Source organism: Muscardinus avellanarius (assembly GCF_963383645.1).
Source record: "Muscardinus avellanarius genome assembly, chromosome: 13".
NCBI classification, from domain to species: domain Eukaryota; kingdom Metazoa; phylum Chordata; class Mammalia; order Rodentia; family Gliridae; genus Muscardinus; species Muscardinus avellanarius.
In genome coordinates, this window is record NC_137799.1 from 55,170,736 (window position 1) to 55,189,020 (window position 18,285).

The 18,285-nt window shown below is 41.2% G+C and overlaps 1 protein-coding gene across 1 annotated transcript in view; it reads right to left on the bottom strand.

The window, feature by feature from the left end:
• The window catches only part of ADAMTSL1 (ADAMTS like 1), a gene marked incomplete at both ends in the record, with an annotated part of 419,367 nt that overhangs the window by 55,049 nt on the left and 346,033 nt on the right, over nt 1-18,285 (bottom strand). Inside the window, 2 exons of the mRNA XM_080708549.1 lie at nt 7,312-7,446; nt 13,079-13,258. Of these exons, the coding sequence (XP_080564675.1) occupies nt 7,312-7,446; nt 13,079-13,258 (315 nt within the window). The remainder of the gene's footprint in view (nt 1-7,311; nt 7,447-13,078; nt 13,259-18,285) is intronic.

An 18,285-nucleotide genomic window follows, 5' to 3' on the forward strand; every position in this document is an offset into this window, starting at 1 on the left:
GACTATAAGCGCCACCCTTGTGATTAAATCAACATATATAAATATGTATTGTATTTTATAAATTATAAGAACAAAAAAGGACTTGAGTGAGAAATTCATAAATAGCCATTTAAAAAACCCAAACTATTGGTAATTATATTAGAAACTTAGAAGCATATTAATAATTGGGTGAATAATTTATCTTTTGTCAGTGCAGGTATTAAAATGAAATCATAGAGGACTTCCGGGAAGATGGCAACCGAGAAAAGCGGGGCTTAAGAGCCCCGCTAACAACAAATCTCCATTACCACAAAATCAGCGCCTTTCAAAGCCAGAGAACAACATCACCAGAGAAACAAAAAAAATCACCAGGCTCCAGAGAGAAAGCGGACTGAGAACAGAGCCACAGAGGAGATCCTCACGCCCGAGGATGCGGCTTCATGCCCGAGGATGCGGCAGCAGCGCCATACTGCCGGCGGCACCGGGGACGGCCACAGCAAGCCGAGGGGAGCCGCTGTGGAACAGCCAGGCGGGATTTCTCGGCACAGAGGGCATCTAAAGCTCCCAGTGGCTGAGCTCAGCACATGCTGCAGGGATTCAGAGTGGAAATCAAAACCAAGAAAAAAAAACGCCAGCCCCATAGCCGAGGGCGTAGTAGCGGCGCCATATTGCCACCGGCGGCAACAGCACCGAATTCACCGAATTCAGTACAGCTACATCTGCGTACTCAAGAACAGTGAGTCAAATTTGGGCCACGGAGGGGAAATCCCAGTACTGTACTCACTGGGACTTGATCCAGTGGGAGAGGGGCGGTGGCAATGATATCACACCATAGGAGAACGTGCAACCTGGCACCCCCCACAGTCTAAAGCAGCCTCTATCGACTCTCTGGGTCGGAGACTCTGTGATACAACCCAGTAAAGGAGTAGTGGGGTCTGAGATACTACTGACTCGAGATCCAGAGCACCTTAAGTGAAGTCATAGTGACCCAAGGGAAGAACCCAGAGAAGGCACAAACTTCCAAAATCATGGGAAAGAGGAATAATACTGGAGCAATGAATGCCCACAACCCCACAACATCAGAGCCCGATAAAACAGAAAATCAGAGATTTCTAGAAGATCAAATCAGGAAAATAACTGTAGAAATAATAGAGGTGCTTCGAAAAGAACTCAGAGAGAGCCAAAAAGAGATAAAGGATGCAATTAATGGAGTAAAGGCCTCAATTCAAAGCACAAACAACCGATTAGAACACATGGAGAAATGGAGAACAGAATCTCGCTCTTAGAAGATGATCATTCCAAAAATGAACACATAGTTTCTAATCTAGGAAAAAATATCCGACAGCAGGAATCTGATATTGAAGAAATATGGGTCCATTTTAAGAGAGCTAACCTAAGAATAATTGGAATAGAGGAGGGAAAAGAAAGTGAAACCAAAGGGATCAACAATCTCTTCAAGGAAGTAATAGCAGAAAATTTTCCAAATGTAGAGCAAGAGGTCGATACACAGGTCCAGGAAACGTATAGAACTCCCTTTAGACAGGATCGGAGAAGAGGATCCCCAAGCCACATAATTGTCAAAATGACCAATGTGGAAGCCAAGCAGAGAATCTTAAAGGCAACAAAAGCAAAGGGCCAAGTGACATTCAGAGGCAAACCAATTAGAATCACTCCAGACTTCCCAAACCAAGTTATGAGAGCCAGAAGGGCTTGGAGTAACATATTACAAACTCTGAAAGAAAACAACTTCCAGCCAAAAATTTCCTACCCAGCAAAACTTTCTATCAAATTAGATGGAGAAATAAGAAGCTTCCATGACAAACAGAAACTGAAGGAATTTATGTCTTCAAAACCAGCGCTAGAGAAAATACTCAAAGAGATTAACTACAAAGAAGAAATAGGTAACACACACCAGAACTAGAGAAACAGGATTTTCCATCCAACAGACAACTAAGATTGGTTATCTGTGGAGATTCATTATTTATGTTAGTCTTTTACCTATCTCTAAATTGTATTGTTTGCCTTTATTGTTGTTAATTTTTAGGATTTCTAGTTGGAATATTAATATACCTTCAGATATAGCATTTGGAAATATTTTATCCCATTCTATTAGTAACTGTTAACTCTGTTTACATTGTCTTTGGATATACAATATGTTTTTTATTTTTTAGGGAGTTTGTATACTCTTCTGTTGCCTGTGCCATTGAAATCATAACCAAGAAATCACTGCCAATTTCAATGTTGTGAGGTTTTATGACCCAGATTTTCTCCTAAAAGTTTATAGTCTTAAGATTTTTATTTAGGTCTTTTATCTATTTTGAATTAATATTTGTATATGAGATTAGGTAAGGGTCCAATTTTATTCTTTTCCATGTAATTATTACTTTTCAACAATATTTAGTTAAAAGATTATTATTCCCACCACCAAATGTTCGTGGAAACCTTGTCAAAAATAACTTGACAATATAGGGAAGAATTTAGCTCTAGGCTTTTATTTAACTCCAATGGTTTATATATCTGCCTTTAGAATAGTACTACACTGTTTCAATTATTGTAGCTTTATATGGTTTGAAATCAGAAAATATACATCTTCTAGCTTTGTTCTTTTTCAAGATCGTTGTGGGTACCTAGAGTCCATATTCCATATTAGGATAGATTTTTTTTCCTGAAAAATAAATATATAAATATATGATAGTTTCACCTAAAAAATAGAAAAAATAGATTCTCTGGTAAGAAAGAAAGCAAAAAGAAATATTGAAATGTTATCTTTAAGTCATCAAAAGCTTGGTATCAGACAAATAAAACTGTTATGTGAGATTATCATTTTTAATTTTGGATAAATTGCTATAATACTAGATGTCAATCACTAAGCCAAGCATGGGAGGGAGGGATAGGGAGAGAATGGGGTGGGGATCGGGTGGGGGCTGACTGGGCAATGTGTGCATGTATGTCTACAAAGTATGTATCCCACTATGATGTATGAATACAGTGCACCAATTAAAAATAAAAAAATGAAATTATAGAAGATTATGTAGAGACATGGGAAGATATTTGCTATATATCATTAAGTGAAAAATTTACAGGTAGTATACAATGTATGCTCCATTTTAAATAAAAAACAGCCAGGCGAGGTGGCGCACGCTTGTAATCCCAGCATTAGGGAGGCTGAAAGTAGAGGATCCCGGTTCGCGGATAGCCTCAGCTACTTAGTGAGGCCCTCCACAACTTAGTGAGACCCTGTTTCAAAATAAAGAATAAAAATAGGGCAGGGGATGTGGCTCGGAGGTCAAATGCCCCTGGGTTCCATCCCCAGACCTTCAAAAAATAAATAAAAACATAAACTGTGAATATTAATATCTAGGGAAATGGAATTTGCATGATTATTTTAGGATTAAGCACAGATAAGTTTCTTCTTGTTTCTATTTTTAACTGTTATATAATGAAGATGTATTGCTTTTAAAATAAAAACTCAAATAATTTTAAAAATCAGTGTTAATACATCATTAATGAATACTGTGAAAAATATTAGTCTTAGGCCTCGGTGGCCAAAACAAATATTTAACTGAAGGCTGCAGAAAGGTTTAGATGCTTCAGGGAGGCCTGAATGCTGCTGCTCTAAAAAATGGAGACCTGCGGGGTGCCGCTTTAGACCTGGGCATGGTGGTGGCATGCGTGTTGGCCTTGTCCTCCAGAGCAGCTGGCACAGTTCTGACCTCCCTATAGAAAAAATGGCTATAAACCAGAAGACAAAAGAAACTGCAGGTGTCTTGCCTAGGACAATGAATCCGGTTAGGTTGGGTGTGCTCTGCATGGCTGTTTCAGCCAGCATACCCAATGCTGGGATCTAAATACCTGACATACAAAACTCAGAGGAAGAAAGAGTCACTGGGGCTCACAGTTTCAGAGGTTTTAGTCCATACACTGGCTCCCAAGTATAAATGGCAGCAGGGTATGGTAAGGAATGATGGTCTCCCATCATAGAGACCAGAAGCAGAGAGGAGAAGAGGGGGCCTGTAAACATCTGCAGTCCCAAGACCACACCCATAATGGCTTGTGTCCTCCAATCCTATCTATGTCACCCAATAAATACATTCAAATTATTAAGCCATCAATGGATTTATCCACTCATGGGATCAGAACTCTCATGATTCACTCTATTTCATCTTTGAACATTTTGCATCGCCAATATATGAACTTTTACAGGAGACATTTTATAGCCAAAACATAACAACGGCTAATCCTCCACTGGGCATTTTTGCTATCTAAGTCAAATAGGCAAGAATGAGAGCAACAGGATGCTCGAGTCCCAAATTGCTATTTTATAGCTATGGAGAGTGAGGCCCAACATGTGAATGTGTTGCTCAATCAACAGTCTTAAAAGCTGTAGCTCTGGCTTGAAGTGAAATTGATGCTGGAGTAGCTGAAAACTGAAGTCGACATTTCTTGGGTCCATTCACCTACTGCAATCTCTACAGTCATGTCTCAGTGAAGAAGAGTTAGCTCCAAGTCATGGCTTGAAAGACCCCTAATTTCTTTTTTCTCTTCCTCCCATAAGACAGGAGAATCAAGTTCCATTATATTTCTGTGCTTCAGAACCACAAGGCTAACCTCATTCATGGGAGAAATACTATACCAGAATCTCACCACTTATAGGCAACAACAGAATTAGCAAAAGGCTTTCATCCTGCATAGCAACTGTGACCAGGCTTTTTGGGAATGTAAAAATGAATTCCAAGGCAGGCCCAGGATGAGTGAAAAAGAGCATCATAGTTTGGGATGTCTTGACTGTTGAAGGAGTGATCAATAATATCTGTCACACATTTCCATCTTGGTCTAAAATATCTGTTACACTCAAGATAGGAATTTTTCATTCAGTCTCTTTCACTAAATACTATTCTTATGGAATGTCAGATCTGGTCTTCTTGAACATTACTTTCACTACATTATTTTTCTATTTGAAAATCCTCTAAATACCCGTCACTAACTCCTACTATACCAAGTCTACTTCTTTAGTGTGGGTTTCAAGGTCCTCCACAATTTGATGCCACTTACTGTCCTAATTTCTTAGCAGCCCTTCACAAAACTACTTCTTTAGCCTCTCTGGCCTATTTCTTATACCCAGAATCCACATTGTGGTCTGAAAGGGGTACCTATAGGATGGGAACCCATTCAGTTGGGAATCACTGGTCTAATAGACCAGAATAAGTCACTAGCTAGGGAAGCTTGAGATGGAGAAAGGGCATTAAAAATGTTGAGGTAAGGGTCTGGGCCAAATCTGAGTGGATGAACTCTGTCTGAGTCTTGTTTGTTTTGATGGCCTGGTATCTCTACTGGTGTAGCTGCCTGTCTTCAGTCTTAAGAGCGGTGCTTTTACACAGCTGTTTTGCAACAGACCTGGTACTTATCCTTTGCATATTCCTCTCAAGACTGATGGCACCTTCTTCCCCTTGCATGCCCATTTCTCTTCCCTTCTGCCTCTCTGAACCCTTCAGTGCTCAGTTCCAAAGCATCGTAGAAACTCATCTGTCTCAAATAAACTACTTCCCAGAGCCCTGATATTTGACATCGCTCCCCTATTTAATTTGCACAGTTCCAAGCAGATCTCCCCTAGCTCTATAAGAGTGTTGGCGCACCACTGACATTCGCTGCTAGGGTCTGTTTTGCCCAGGCAGTTACATTTCAAGGACTTTATAGATATTGACTCACTGTCTCATACACTTGGAGCAGTCTGGATATGGACTGGGATATTAAGGTGTCTTTTAACTGTTAGATTTAAATACCAGTCTAAGGTAACAAAGTGCCATAAACTAGCAATGGAATGTAGCAACATAAACCACAATAAATTCTTATTGCCCATGGCTAAAATGAGACAAAATATTATTCCAGAATAAGGAAGAAAGAAAGGAAAACTACATAGAAAAAGTATGAGCAGATTAACCTTTCTTGTGTGGTAAATGGTACCTATAGTAACCTAAAAGAATTATTCAACTTGAAAAGAAACAATTTCTACATGATCTGATAGTGACTGGGCTGAGATGAACAGTTACAATAAATTTTCACATGATGAATTTAAAACAAATAAGTTCACAATGCACACATTTAATTTGGAATAAGTTTATCAGGTGTAGGCCAAAGAAACTCTGCAATTTGAAACTCCTATGGATTCTGATCAGCATGATATGTACAAACTCAATGTCAAGCTTTTTTAAGTTATGGGAAACAGAATAGGGGTACTTGTTAACTGTATCTGTGTCTGATTTTTACCCAGACCAGAAACAGAGAAATTAGAAGCCTGTTCCCTTCGCTGATAAGCTACAAGGACTCTTTGCTAATTTCAGATGGTAATGAAAATTTAAGGTAATATTTCTGTACACTAATTCTAAAGCCACAAGGCCTTTGGCTATATTAAATCATCACCAATATGATCAGAAAACTCATGGCCTTTGTAACTTGATAGCTGGTAGGGAAGAAGTGCAGAGAAACTTAAAACTTTGAGCCGAGGGAATAATTAGCTCCCATTAGCAATATTTGGGCTCATATGGAGTTAGTGTGATAATTTTCTCCACTTTGTGACTCTTTCCATTGTTTAAAAAAGTGGTTAAAAGATTTTTTCCTTGAGATTAGGTTCACAGCATAATCAAGAGGAAGGTACAGAGATTTCCCATACACCCCTACGCCCAAATGCATAGGATCATGTCTACACGCCCCCATCCCTCTAGCCTTTGAAAGAAAAATAGATGTTCCTCCATCTTGACTATTATTTCTAGAGGTCACATGAGAAGATTCTTCCAGTTTCCAAAATCAAGATGCCAGGGAGGTTTTGCGTGAGGAGTCCATCCAGGCTGACTGTGGGCTCTGTTTATAGCAGGGTGGCCCAAACAGAACCACCTGGCTTTCATAGGGCATCGACATTGCAATGTTGTCCTTGAAAGCTGATTACAGCTCTGTTTAGGTGGGAGAGGTTGTGAGTGACACTGGGGAATGGTTGGCCAGGCGAAAGGAGACATAGGAGCTATTCTTTACTGCTGTATCATAAAGTTCAGTAAGTTATTCTGATTGAGAGGATCTGGGCTGTGGCATCAGCCTAAGAGAATTCAGAAAGGAGCCATATTGGAATCTAGACAAGCTATAGAGTCCAGACCAAGAACTGCACTCACCTCTTGTGGAAAGTCAGCCAAGTTTCCACTGGTGAGTCTGGATTCTGTAGGCAATTTAGTGATTTCCTGTTGGCCACCCCCTGTGGCTGCTTCCCCCCACCTGCAAGCAGTCACCCATCCATAAATCCTGTCCAGCCCTGGATTTCTGCCCAATGTTTCAGAGGGTTGGACTCACCAAGAAGAGCAGAATTCCCAGGATTCAGGACCAGCTGTGTTCCCACAGGAGATGTCAGCACCGAAGGAAGGTTCGGTCCAGTGGCCGAGAGCAAGACCCTGATGTCTTCCAACTGTGTGGGGACCTGGGGGGGATCTGTAAGAAGACATATGGTGAATCAGGATGTGAACGTATATAGGCTGTATTGAGAAGGGACCGAGAGGTGGTGTGTGTGTGTGTGTGTGTGTGTGTGTGTGTATAAGACAGGAATTTACTATTATTGACTTAACATCACTTTTCCTATCACTTTTCCTATGGAGTAGGTATCCTTATGAAGATAAGTCTGAATTTCAAACAGTATTTGATGCCTGAAATAATAAGGTCAGTAACAGATGTGAGGCATGTTAATTCAGGAGTTCCCTACAGATGCGAGGCATGTTAATTCAGGAGTTCCCTACTTTATACACTTTATCCCATTGTACCATTGGGTCCTTATAACTTTGCAGATACATTAAATCATATTATTAAGGAAATGTTTTTAAAAAGGCAACTTTAGTATTATTATATGCTAAGTTGTGAGATCAATAGTTTTCATTCTATTTTTCATTTAACTCTGATAATATCCTGTAGAGTGAGGCAAACCAAGATTTTCTTTTCTTTTTTTTTAGGCACTGGAGATAGAAACCAGGGGCATTCTACCTCTGAATTACAGCTCCAACTCTATTTTATATTCTTTATTTTGAAACAGACTCTCACTGAGTTTCAGAGGGCTTCACTAAGTAGCTGAGTCTGTCTTCAAACCACAATCCTCCTGTCTCAGCCTCCCAAATGCTGGGATTATAAGCGTGCACTACCACACCTGGGTAAGGATTTCTTTTTAAAGAGCCTTATGAATGGCTTTTTCCGTGAAGAAAAAGATCCAGTTGTGAAGTTAAGATAATTTGTTTTATGGTCTGGATTTTTATGCTTAAGAATGACCCAGATAAATGGGACAGAAAGAAGGGCTATGAGGTGCTTTGCCATTTAAAATACTTTTCCCCCTAAATTTTTATATGTTTAAGAACATAAAAATTGTCAACCAGGTATGGTGGTGTATAACTATAATCCCAATACTTGAGAGGCTGTGACAGGAGAATCACAGGTTTGAGGCCAGCCTCAGAAACTTAGCAAGACATTGGTCAAGATAAAAAATAGAAAAAGACAGGGGTATAGCTCAGAGGTAGAATGCCCCTGGGTTCAATCCTCAGTGTCAGAAAATAAATTATATATGAATGGTGAACTATGCAGTATTTTGATACATGTATATATCATGTGATGTTTATTTATTTTTATTTATTTATTTTTTGGTGGTACTGGGGTTCCTGGAAGCCCTTCTACCTCCGAGCTACACTCCCAGACCTATTTTAAATATTTTTTGTTTGGAAACAGGGTCTCCTAAGCCAGTGCGTGTGGCTGGCTTCGAACCTGCGCCATCCTCTTGTCTCTGCCTCCCAAGTGCGGGGATTACAAGCGTGCGCCACCACACCCGGATTATCATGTGATGTTTAAATCAGGTTAAGTATCCATCTCCTCAATGATTCATCATTTTTTATGGTGAAAACTTTTTCATATGCTTTTATTGGTGCATTGTAATTATACACCATAGTGAGATTTAAAGTGATACATTCATACATTCACACAGCACTTGGTGTATTTCCCTCTGTGTCCCATCTACTCCCCCTTCCTCCTTCTGCAGACACGTTAATTTGATAGGTAATGAAACTTCATGTATGGACATAACTTTATGTTCCATAGATATCACTTTATGTAATCATTCCCTTCCTCAAGCCGCCTTTTCTTCCTCCTTTTTCCTCCCCTAATCCCCTTCCATGGTTCTAACTGGCTTCTCTCCTCATTTAACTGAGGTCTCTTTAATGTCATATTTTTCTCTCCAGTTTCCACATATAAGAGGACCTTGGACTTTCTGAGGCTGGCGGATCTCAGCATAATATTCTCTAGTTCTGTCCATTTTCCTGCAAGTCATTAAAGAATCTTACAAGGGGTCAAGGTTGAAGTCCTGAGAGGTCACAGTTAGCCGGAGCCCAAGGTGACAGCAATGGGAGCTATAGTGGCTTGCTTATCATTTCTACTGGACAAATAAAAGGGCAATCACCTACCAAGCCTAGTGGTGGACTGATGCAGATTCCGCTGGAAAAGCAGAATCCCTTTGCCCTTCTTCTTTCTGTCTTGAAGCACTGTTATTCCCACCCCCATGTCCAGTTGCCATGCTTTTCTCTAGAGTGCTTGGGGGAGTGGAGCGAGAAGCAGAAGTATCATTCTTGTGATGGATGGTCATTTTAATAGGGTCTGTCCAGGTCCCTATTATGGTACCTTGTTAGGCACATTTTAGGGATGGTAAGATAAGATGATGGCCCTTGAACCTGCTTCAGAAACACACTTTCTGCCTTTGACTACCAAGGATAAAATGAGAGTGAACTTGAGATTATATACTCATATATAAAATAAAATTTTTTGTAAGCAAAGCTTTTTTGCTTTTTCTGTTTGTAAACTTTTATTGGTGCATTATAGTCTCTCATAATAGTGTTAGTGACATACATGCACATAGTACTTGGTGAGCTTTCCCCTAGCTCCCTCCTCAATCCCCACTTCTCCATACAGGGCATTGAGATCGGCACTGATATTCTCACATATATACATAATGTGCATGGAATGATTCCTTCATTGATTTTCCCTCTCCACCCCACCCTTCCCTAGACTCCATCTCTCTTTTCACTGGAATTTTCCCTTCATTATCTAAAGTCTCTCTGGTATCCCAATTATTCCTTAGCTTCCGCATATAAGAGAAAAATATGATTCTTTGCTTTCTGTGACTGGATAATCTTACTTAACGTAATGTTCTCCAGGTCCCTCCATTTTTCTGCAAATGACATAATTTTGTTCTTCTTTATTGATGAGTAGAATTCCATTGTGTGTATATCTCATGATTTTGTAATCCATTCATCTATTGGACACCTTGGTTGGTTCCATAATTTGGCTATTGTGAATTGTGATGCTATGAACATGGATATGCATATTATTACTGTACTTCTCTGATTTCAGTTCCTTTGGAAAGATATCTAGATATGCAGGAGTGGTATAGCCAGATCATATGGTAGATCCATTCCCAGTTTTCTGAGTAATCTCCACATTGATCTCCATATGCATGCACTAATTTGAAATCCTATCAACTGTGTAGAAGAGTTCTAATTTCTTCAGAATTTATTGTTTTACTTTTTGATGATTGTCATTCTAATTGGGGTTAGATGGAAACTCAGTGTAGTTTTGATTTGCATCTCGCTGTTTGCTAATGATGTTGAACTTTTTTTTTTCTGTATTTATTAGCCATTTATATTTCTTCTTTTGTGAAATGTATATCTAGTTCAATTTATCATTTCTTGACTTGGTTATTTTTTAATGTTAAGTCTTCTAAGTACTTTGTATATTTTAGATATTAGTCCTCTATCGGAGGAATAGCTGGCAAAGATCTCCCATTCTGGGGCTCTCTTCAGACTCTTGATGGTTTTCTCTGATGAATAGAAACTTTAGTTTACTGCCATCCCACTTATCAATGATTACTTTTTAAAATTTCCTGAGCTTTGGGGGTCTTACTGAGGAAGTGTCTATCTGTGCCTACATGTTGAGTTCTATTCATATGGTAAGGGAAACAGCATGCGGGGATCCAGAAATCTTCAGTGCTGAGTTGCAGCTCTTTAACTTGGGCAAGTCACTTAATCCCACTGAATCTTAGTTTCCTCATCTATAAAGAGGTTTCTTTTTAATATCTCTTTCTACTCTGGAAGACCATGATTGTAGGAATCGATAGTGGTAGTCTACTCCAAGCTAGACTTTCTTCCTCCCCTTCAGTTTCATATTCACCCTGGAAACTCAAAAGAAGCTTTTGCTTATTTATTAAGAGCAATGAGGAAAGGCTATGCCGTGTCTGCTAAATTATCTGTTTTCTTTGCTCCATATGGCAGCACCCCCACCATGTCCTAGCATCTATTACATTTCTCTTCTTTAATGCATGTCCATTGATCTTCCCAGGGAAACTAAATTCTTCTGGGGCAATAGGCCACCTCTTACATTTCTTTCAAGGCTCTTCCAGTGTCCAGCTAAGGTGGTCTTAGAGATAACACGAGTGACTGTTCATCAATGACTATGAATGAGTGAATGAGTCTGTCTTACTATGCTTCAAGCCATCATGCTAGAGCCTGAGCCACAGAAATTGTCATAAAATTTCGGCTGTATACACAACTCCCCTTTAAATATTAAGCCATCATTTTACTGATTAAAAAAAGAGATGTTACTTTTATATTCATAATGTACCTATAAAACTAGACAATGTTTAAGAAACCAACACTTCTGATACAGAATGTCCTAAAACTAAACTAAAAGTCATCATGGTGATTTTTCCCCACCAGGTTTGATTAAAATGGGGAACACTGCATGCACTTCCAATACCATGTTTGTGGTTCCACTGTGTTAGAGTGGAAATGCAATAATAACTGTCTCACAGAACACACACACAATTCATTGGCGACGCCACAGTAGTGGCCACCATCTCAGACTTTCATCTCTGTTAGTAGAGGCAACAATGAAGAGTTATTAAGGAGAGAAAACCCATTGGCAAGCACCATTAACTCAGTGTGGGGCAATGGTCCCTGGGCTTTAGAAACTTCAGACTAACAGCTCAGCTGGATGAAACCCAATGCAAAACAAATTACATCCTTCTTTCTCTGAGCCAGTTTTCTGTGGCTTCCTATGATGGCTGGAGGTTTATGCAGCCACCAGTGAGATGAAACCCCATATGGGCTCTGAAATCAGAGTGGGTGGGGGCTAGAGAAATGGTATTTTGGTATATCATCAGCTTTGGGTGCAAAAATAGAAGTCTAGAGTTTAATTATTTTCCCCTGAGGAAGCACATAAGGTATATTTGTGTATGTATGTGTGTGGCATGGAATTATTTTTTCATACTTTTCCTCGTAGAAGGATAGCTTTCGCTTGGTTAGAAAGCTAGCATACATGCTCTAATAATTATTTTGTTTTAAATAATAGGACCCCTGTAAGGTATATTTTCCTCCATATTATCAATCACTAGATTCAGTGGGGAAAAAAGCAGAAGGTCCCTGGTATAGAGGGCAAAAAGTATTATAGTTTGCAGGGTGGCCAAGCCCAGCACTGGGCAACATCAGCAGGTAGATGTTGGCCAAGAATTGTGCTTATTTTTAAATACCCATTTTAGGCCAGGAACCATACTAAACTCCACTTAGTGGTAGTTTGGGATGTGCATGTAGAGATTAGTTGGAATAGATTATGAACTTCCTATACTTATGAAAAATTTACATAACTGATTTTTTTCTAATATGGATCTATAATCCATAGTTTTCATCTGATGCATAGGAGTCAAGACTAATTGCTTTACATCTGTGGCCTCTGCATGACACCCTTCCTTTCCCCTGAAGTGTGAGCAAGCCTTGTCTGGTAGGTCTCCACACAGAGCTCGGAGCCTGAGACTTAGCAAGGTAAAGTGATCTGCCCAAGTCTACATGGTTAGCAGGACGAAGAGCTAGGGTTTAAATCATGTTTGCCTAGATCCAGAATGTATATGCTGGATGGCCTGAAGGTGGGGAGAAGTGAAGAGATACCCAGTTTACCTTTTATGTCCACCCTTGAGTCAGGGAGGAAAAGAGAAGGGGCTAGACAGCTACCCCTGGGGGTTCACAGAGGAAGCCAGCTTTCAGATGTGTACCTAGGATCAGGAGCTGGGTATTCTCAGTCAGCTCTCCATGAAGATTGGCTGCCCTGCAGGAGTAGAGGCCTTGATCAAGGGAGGACACATTGGTGAGCACCAAGGAGCCCTCATGCCGCTGGTGGGAGGAGCCCAGTTTGCTTTTATTCTTGAACCAAGTGACCTCAGCTTCAGGCACACCTATGAAGGAAAAATAAACTCATTAGCTAAACATAAATATCAGGTGACCCCAGAGGTAATTATAGCCTCTAGGTGGGCCCTCCTTGGGCTTCTCTGAGGAAGCATCTGCCTGGGCGTCTTCTGCATCCTTTGGCCAAACTAAATAACACTCAGGGCCTCTCAGGAGTCCCCAGATCTTTTGTTCATGAGACAGGAAGAGGGAGCCACTTAAGAGGAAACAGAGGCAGCTGGTAACAGGCACTTGCCAAACTAGAAGAAGAATACCTAAATTCTTTGGATACAACATTATACAAATATAAAGGATTTATAACTACATGAGACAAACCTAATTTTTAGTAGGAAAAGCCAGATACAAATCATTTCATTTCTGTAAGCAAAAGATAAAGACTGGTACTATTAGTCCCTGTTGTTAGCAGTCTGAGAGGTGGATCACTAAAGAGGTAGATGAACACAGAGGGCTGTGACTGAGAGGGGAACTAGAGACTGGGCATGTCATATTGTTTCTTGACATGGGGTGGGGAGTATTTGGTACCTTTATGATATGTGCATTCTACTGTAAAAGTATAATATTTCAATAAAAAGTCAAAAGCAGCAGAACATTAAAATAAAGGCCTGACCTAGACAAATGAAAGCTGCTAGAAAAATAAAAGAATTTATTAAAAAAAAAAAAGCCGGGCATGGTGGCGAACGCCTGTAATCCCCGCGCTTGGGAGGCGGAGACAGGAGGATGGCGCAGGTTCGAAGCCAGCCACCCTGTTTCAAAAATATAAAATAGGTCTGGGAGTGTAGCCCGGAGGTAGAAGGGCTTCCAGGAACCCCAGTACCACCAAAAAAAAAAAAAAAAAACAAAAAAAAAAAAAAAAAAAAAAAAACATGGAAGCTGCTACAGGCTAAATCCTGTCTATCCCCCAAGGGCCCATGTGTTAAAGGCATGGTCCCCATGCCTGTGGCACTTGGAGGCGGTGGGACCTTTTAAGAAGTGGGGCCTCTTGGGAGGTTTTAGTGGATAGGGTTATACAATTTTAAGGGATTGTATAACTCCAGCATCCTCCTCACTCAGTTTTGCTTCCTGGTCTTCAGTGAGTGGTTTGGTTTGCTGCATGTCCATGCTGCAATGTGTGGCCTCGGCACAGGCCCAATGCAATGGGGCCTACCAACTGTGCACTAGAACCTCTAAAACTGTGTGCCAAAATAGCTTTAATTTACTTTCTCTCTCTCTCTCTCTCTCTCTCTCTCTCTCTCTCTCTCTCTCTCTCTTTCTCTCTCTCTCTCTCTCTCTCTCTCTCTCCCCCTCCATCCCTCTCTCCCTCCCTTCCTCCCCATCTTCTCCCACTCTCTCTTTGTGTATGTGGTACTAGTCTAAGTTGCTGAAGCTGGTCTTGAATCTGATCCTCCTATCTCAGCATCCCAAGTACTGGGGTTACAGGCAAGCACTACCACATCTGGCTTTCTTTATTTCTTTATAAGTTAATTATCTCAGAGATTTTGTTATAGTGGCAGAAAGGTAACACGGAAGCCTATGTATCTTTTTGGAAAAAGAGAACATGAAATGGCATTAATAGCATTACAGGAAATAATCCAAAAGACAGTCTTCTGCCCCTCCACAAGCCATGTTTATGGTCCGTGAGAGAGCTCAGAAGACTGTGTGCCAATATGGGGTGGCTGCCTGTTTTTGGACAGGCTTTGTACTCTAGGGATAGCCTGAATTGCTTGGAAGGATTATTTGTGGTTGGCATGCTGGTCATGAGGCCCCAGTTTAGGCAAGCCTTCCTAAATCGTCTTTGTAGGAAGCTCCATAGGAGGCTGGGCTCTGAATGAGCAGAGAGATGGAAATTCTCTGGCATTGATTCAAAAGCCTTTTGGGAGCAGAAAGCTTCATCCCATGCACCATCCAGCCTGCTAATCCAGCTCATAGTTTCCTCCTAGAACCCTCCGGCATCAATTCAGGGTATGTTTAGAGTGTTGAATCCTGGAAAATGGAGTTGGTGCCAAGAAAAGCCACAGAGGCAGACCTTTAGTTCAGAGCTCTCTTTGAGTTGGAGCTGGGCTTGTTGCCTAAATGGCCAGCCTACTGTAAGGGGCTACCAAAGTCTTCAAGAATTACCTGTTCATCTGTTACTTGACCTTGAAAATTGCTGGAGAAAGAGGGTCAGGGCTAACAAAAGAGAGTGGAGACTGGGATGCTGCAGCCTGTCACCCTAGGGGAACAGGCATACGCCAATTTAGCTCAAATGATAAAATACTTGATGCTCAAGTGCACGAGAGGCCCCAGGCTGGCATTATCTCTAAAGGTACCTGGAGAAAAGATAAAGGTGAGGGCAGAGAAGCTGACTTTTCATTGTCATGCCACTAGGGAGAGCAAGAGCATCACGATGCCTTCTATACCAGTTTGGACCCTGAGCTCAAATTTTACATTAAAAAACAAAAACAAAACAAAACAAAACAAAACCCTATGGCATTCAGTGGAAAGCCTCTGAAAAGGAAGCTGAAGAGGGAGTCTCAGTCATTTCTCATTTCTCACCCAGAAGCTTCAAGGGAAAATGAGGTCCTACAAATTATTTCCTACAAATATTCATCCCCTCGCCCTTGAACTTCTCTGATGTGATGCACTGCTGGCATCTTCCTATGAGAAAGTCTATGGGCAGGAAACACATAGACACTAATAGGAGCTAAAAGCCATTTAGAATAAGACAGGCAGGATGATGGATGGAATGGGCCCTTAGTTCCCTCAGCAAAAGGGTACAGCCCACTGCAAGGGGAGTGAACACTCTCCAGGGTGTGCTGGTCCCCGGAGCCTGCATCTCTAGAGTCAATGTGGCTCTCTCTGTAACTGACTGCTGCTTGCCACCATGTCCTCCCTGGTCAGGGCAGCCAGAGGTGGAGAGATGAGAGGGAGAGGGAGGGAGGGATGGGAGTATGAGAGAGAGAAGCCAGGGATGGAGTGCAACCTGGGAGCTACTTTTCACTTCCTCAGGAGCATTGCTCCTTGAGCCATAAGCCCATAAAATCAGGCTTGTGTGAGAAGATGGATTATATACCCATAGGGCTAAATTCCTCTGGAGGGAGAACAGGGGGCTTCATGGGCAAAAGGGAAACACCCAGAGTAGCAAAGAATGTAAATATCTCATAGTCCCTGAAAAACTGGAACTACAGAAGCTATATAGTAGTCCCAGGGAAAGAGAAATTATATGAGAAAAATTCTCTAGTCTGTTTATTAGCAAACCTCTCTCAGACTCACTCAAGCACAGACCTGTGACATATGTTTGCTGATGGATTGTTGCTGGTGCCACATTTTGGGGACTTCTTGCTTGGGACTGTAGGCCTCAGGCAGAGAATGCCACTAAAAAGATGATTGGAATGAAAATGAGTCCCTCTGTGACTGGCTCTGATACTACCAACAGAGAATACGAGGAAAACCAACAAGGCATCGTGGAGCTCCTCTTTCTCTTGCTCGTATGAGATGATAATGATAATCCAGTCTTGGCACTGCATTCCTGTGTTCCTGGTGACTCAAGAGACGGAGGAAGGGGAATCTTAAAATTGACACCAGCCTGGGCTGGGGATGTGGCTCAGGGGTAGAGCACTTCTGGGTTCAAGAGGGAGAATGGGAGAGGGAGAAGAGGGGGGAGAGGAGAAAGGGAAGAGAGGGAGGGGAGGGGAGAGAGAGAGAGAGAAGAGAGAAAGGAGAGAGAAGAGAATAAGAGAGAGGAGAGAAGACAACACAAAGATGAGGAAACTTCCCTAGTCCTCGGATGTGCCAGAGTTCCTTGGAAAGGTACCAGATACACTTGCCCTAAAACTGATGTTCAGAGTCTTTGAGCTATACAAAAATATCCTGGACACATCAGAGAGAGAAATAACACTGACAGAACATTTTTATAAGCCCAACATGTTATAGACATAGTCACTTATTTTTCACAATGATCACATGAGGCTGGTATTATTATTATTAATTCCACCTCATAGATGAGAAAAGTGGGGCTCAAAGACATTAGGAAATCTGCCTGAAGCCACATGATTTTGAACCCCTAAGTGACTGCATGAGGCAGAACCCCTGTTCCCTTCTCTTTCCTGCCCCACGGCCTATTCATAATCTGCCACCACAAGGGTGAAGATACCTTTGTCGCCCTTAGCAGGTCTTAACCATAGCCGGCAGTGACAGCTGGCTGCCTCTTTAGACAAACTCTGAACTTCTACATTATTACTTCTAAACTGACAAGTCCTTAATGATTTTCTACTTTCCAAAAGAACCTTTCTATTGTCACTGTAACACCAAGACTGTTGTTGGAGGGAGGTTTCCATAAGCCTGGCTTAATTGTTAGCTCTCTTGCTAGGAAGCTTGGTCAGGTTGTGGAGATGATTTTTTTTCTTTCACCTACTGGTAACATGACAGCACATTAAACACAAAAAGAAACATTTGAAAAATGGCAGAAAGCACACTCTACCAGAGAACAAAGTCTGGAGCTGTGTTACTACTGACCAGCTACTTGGCTTAGCTCTGCTCTCTGGATTCCCTGGTATTATTTGTGTCTAAAAAAGGGAAGCGAAAGAACCCTGTGTTTGCTTTTCCCCCGGTGGCATATCTTATGAACAACAAAATGTTCTCCCTGTAGCTGGAAAGGATCAATAAATGGGTCTAGTCAGAATAGGTTGTAACTGGACACGATTATAAGGATTAGTGCCTTTAATCTCCCTTGAGCTGCAGGAAGCGTGATGCTATAATATCCTTCTTTCCCTCTTAATATCCCAGACAGGATATTCTTGCTAACTGGACCATTTGTTATGTTTGGAAGACTTCTTGCACCATGGCAGCCTGTCAGCCTCTTGAGGTAGGGCATTCAAAGGTATACTTTTACATGGTAAGTTCTAGGAGCTTCTTAGGTATGGGAAAAGGTGGCTTGGTGTGAGAAAAGAGAATGGTTATAGTAATTCCAATGTCAGTCTTGACAATTATTCTAAATAACTTTAGTAGTCAGGAAAAAAGATTTTGAGCCCTTCCAATTTCTATGTATTGACTATGGAGAAAG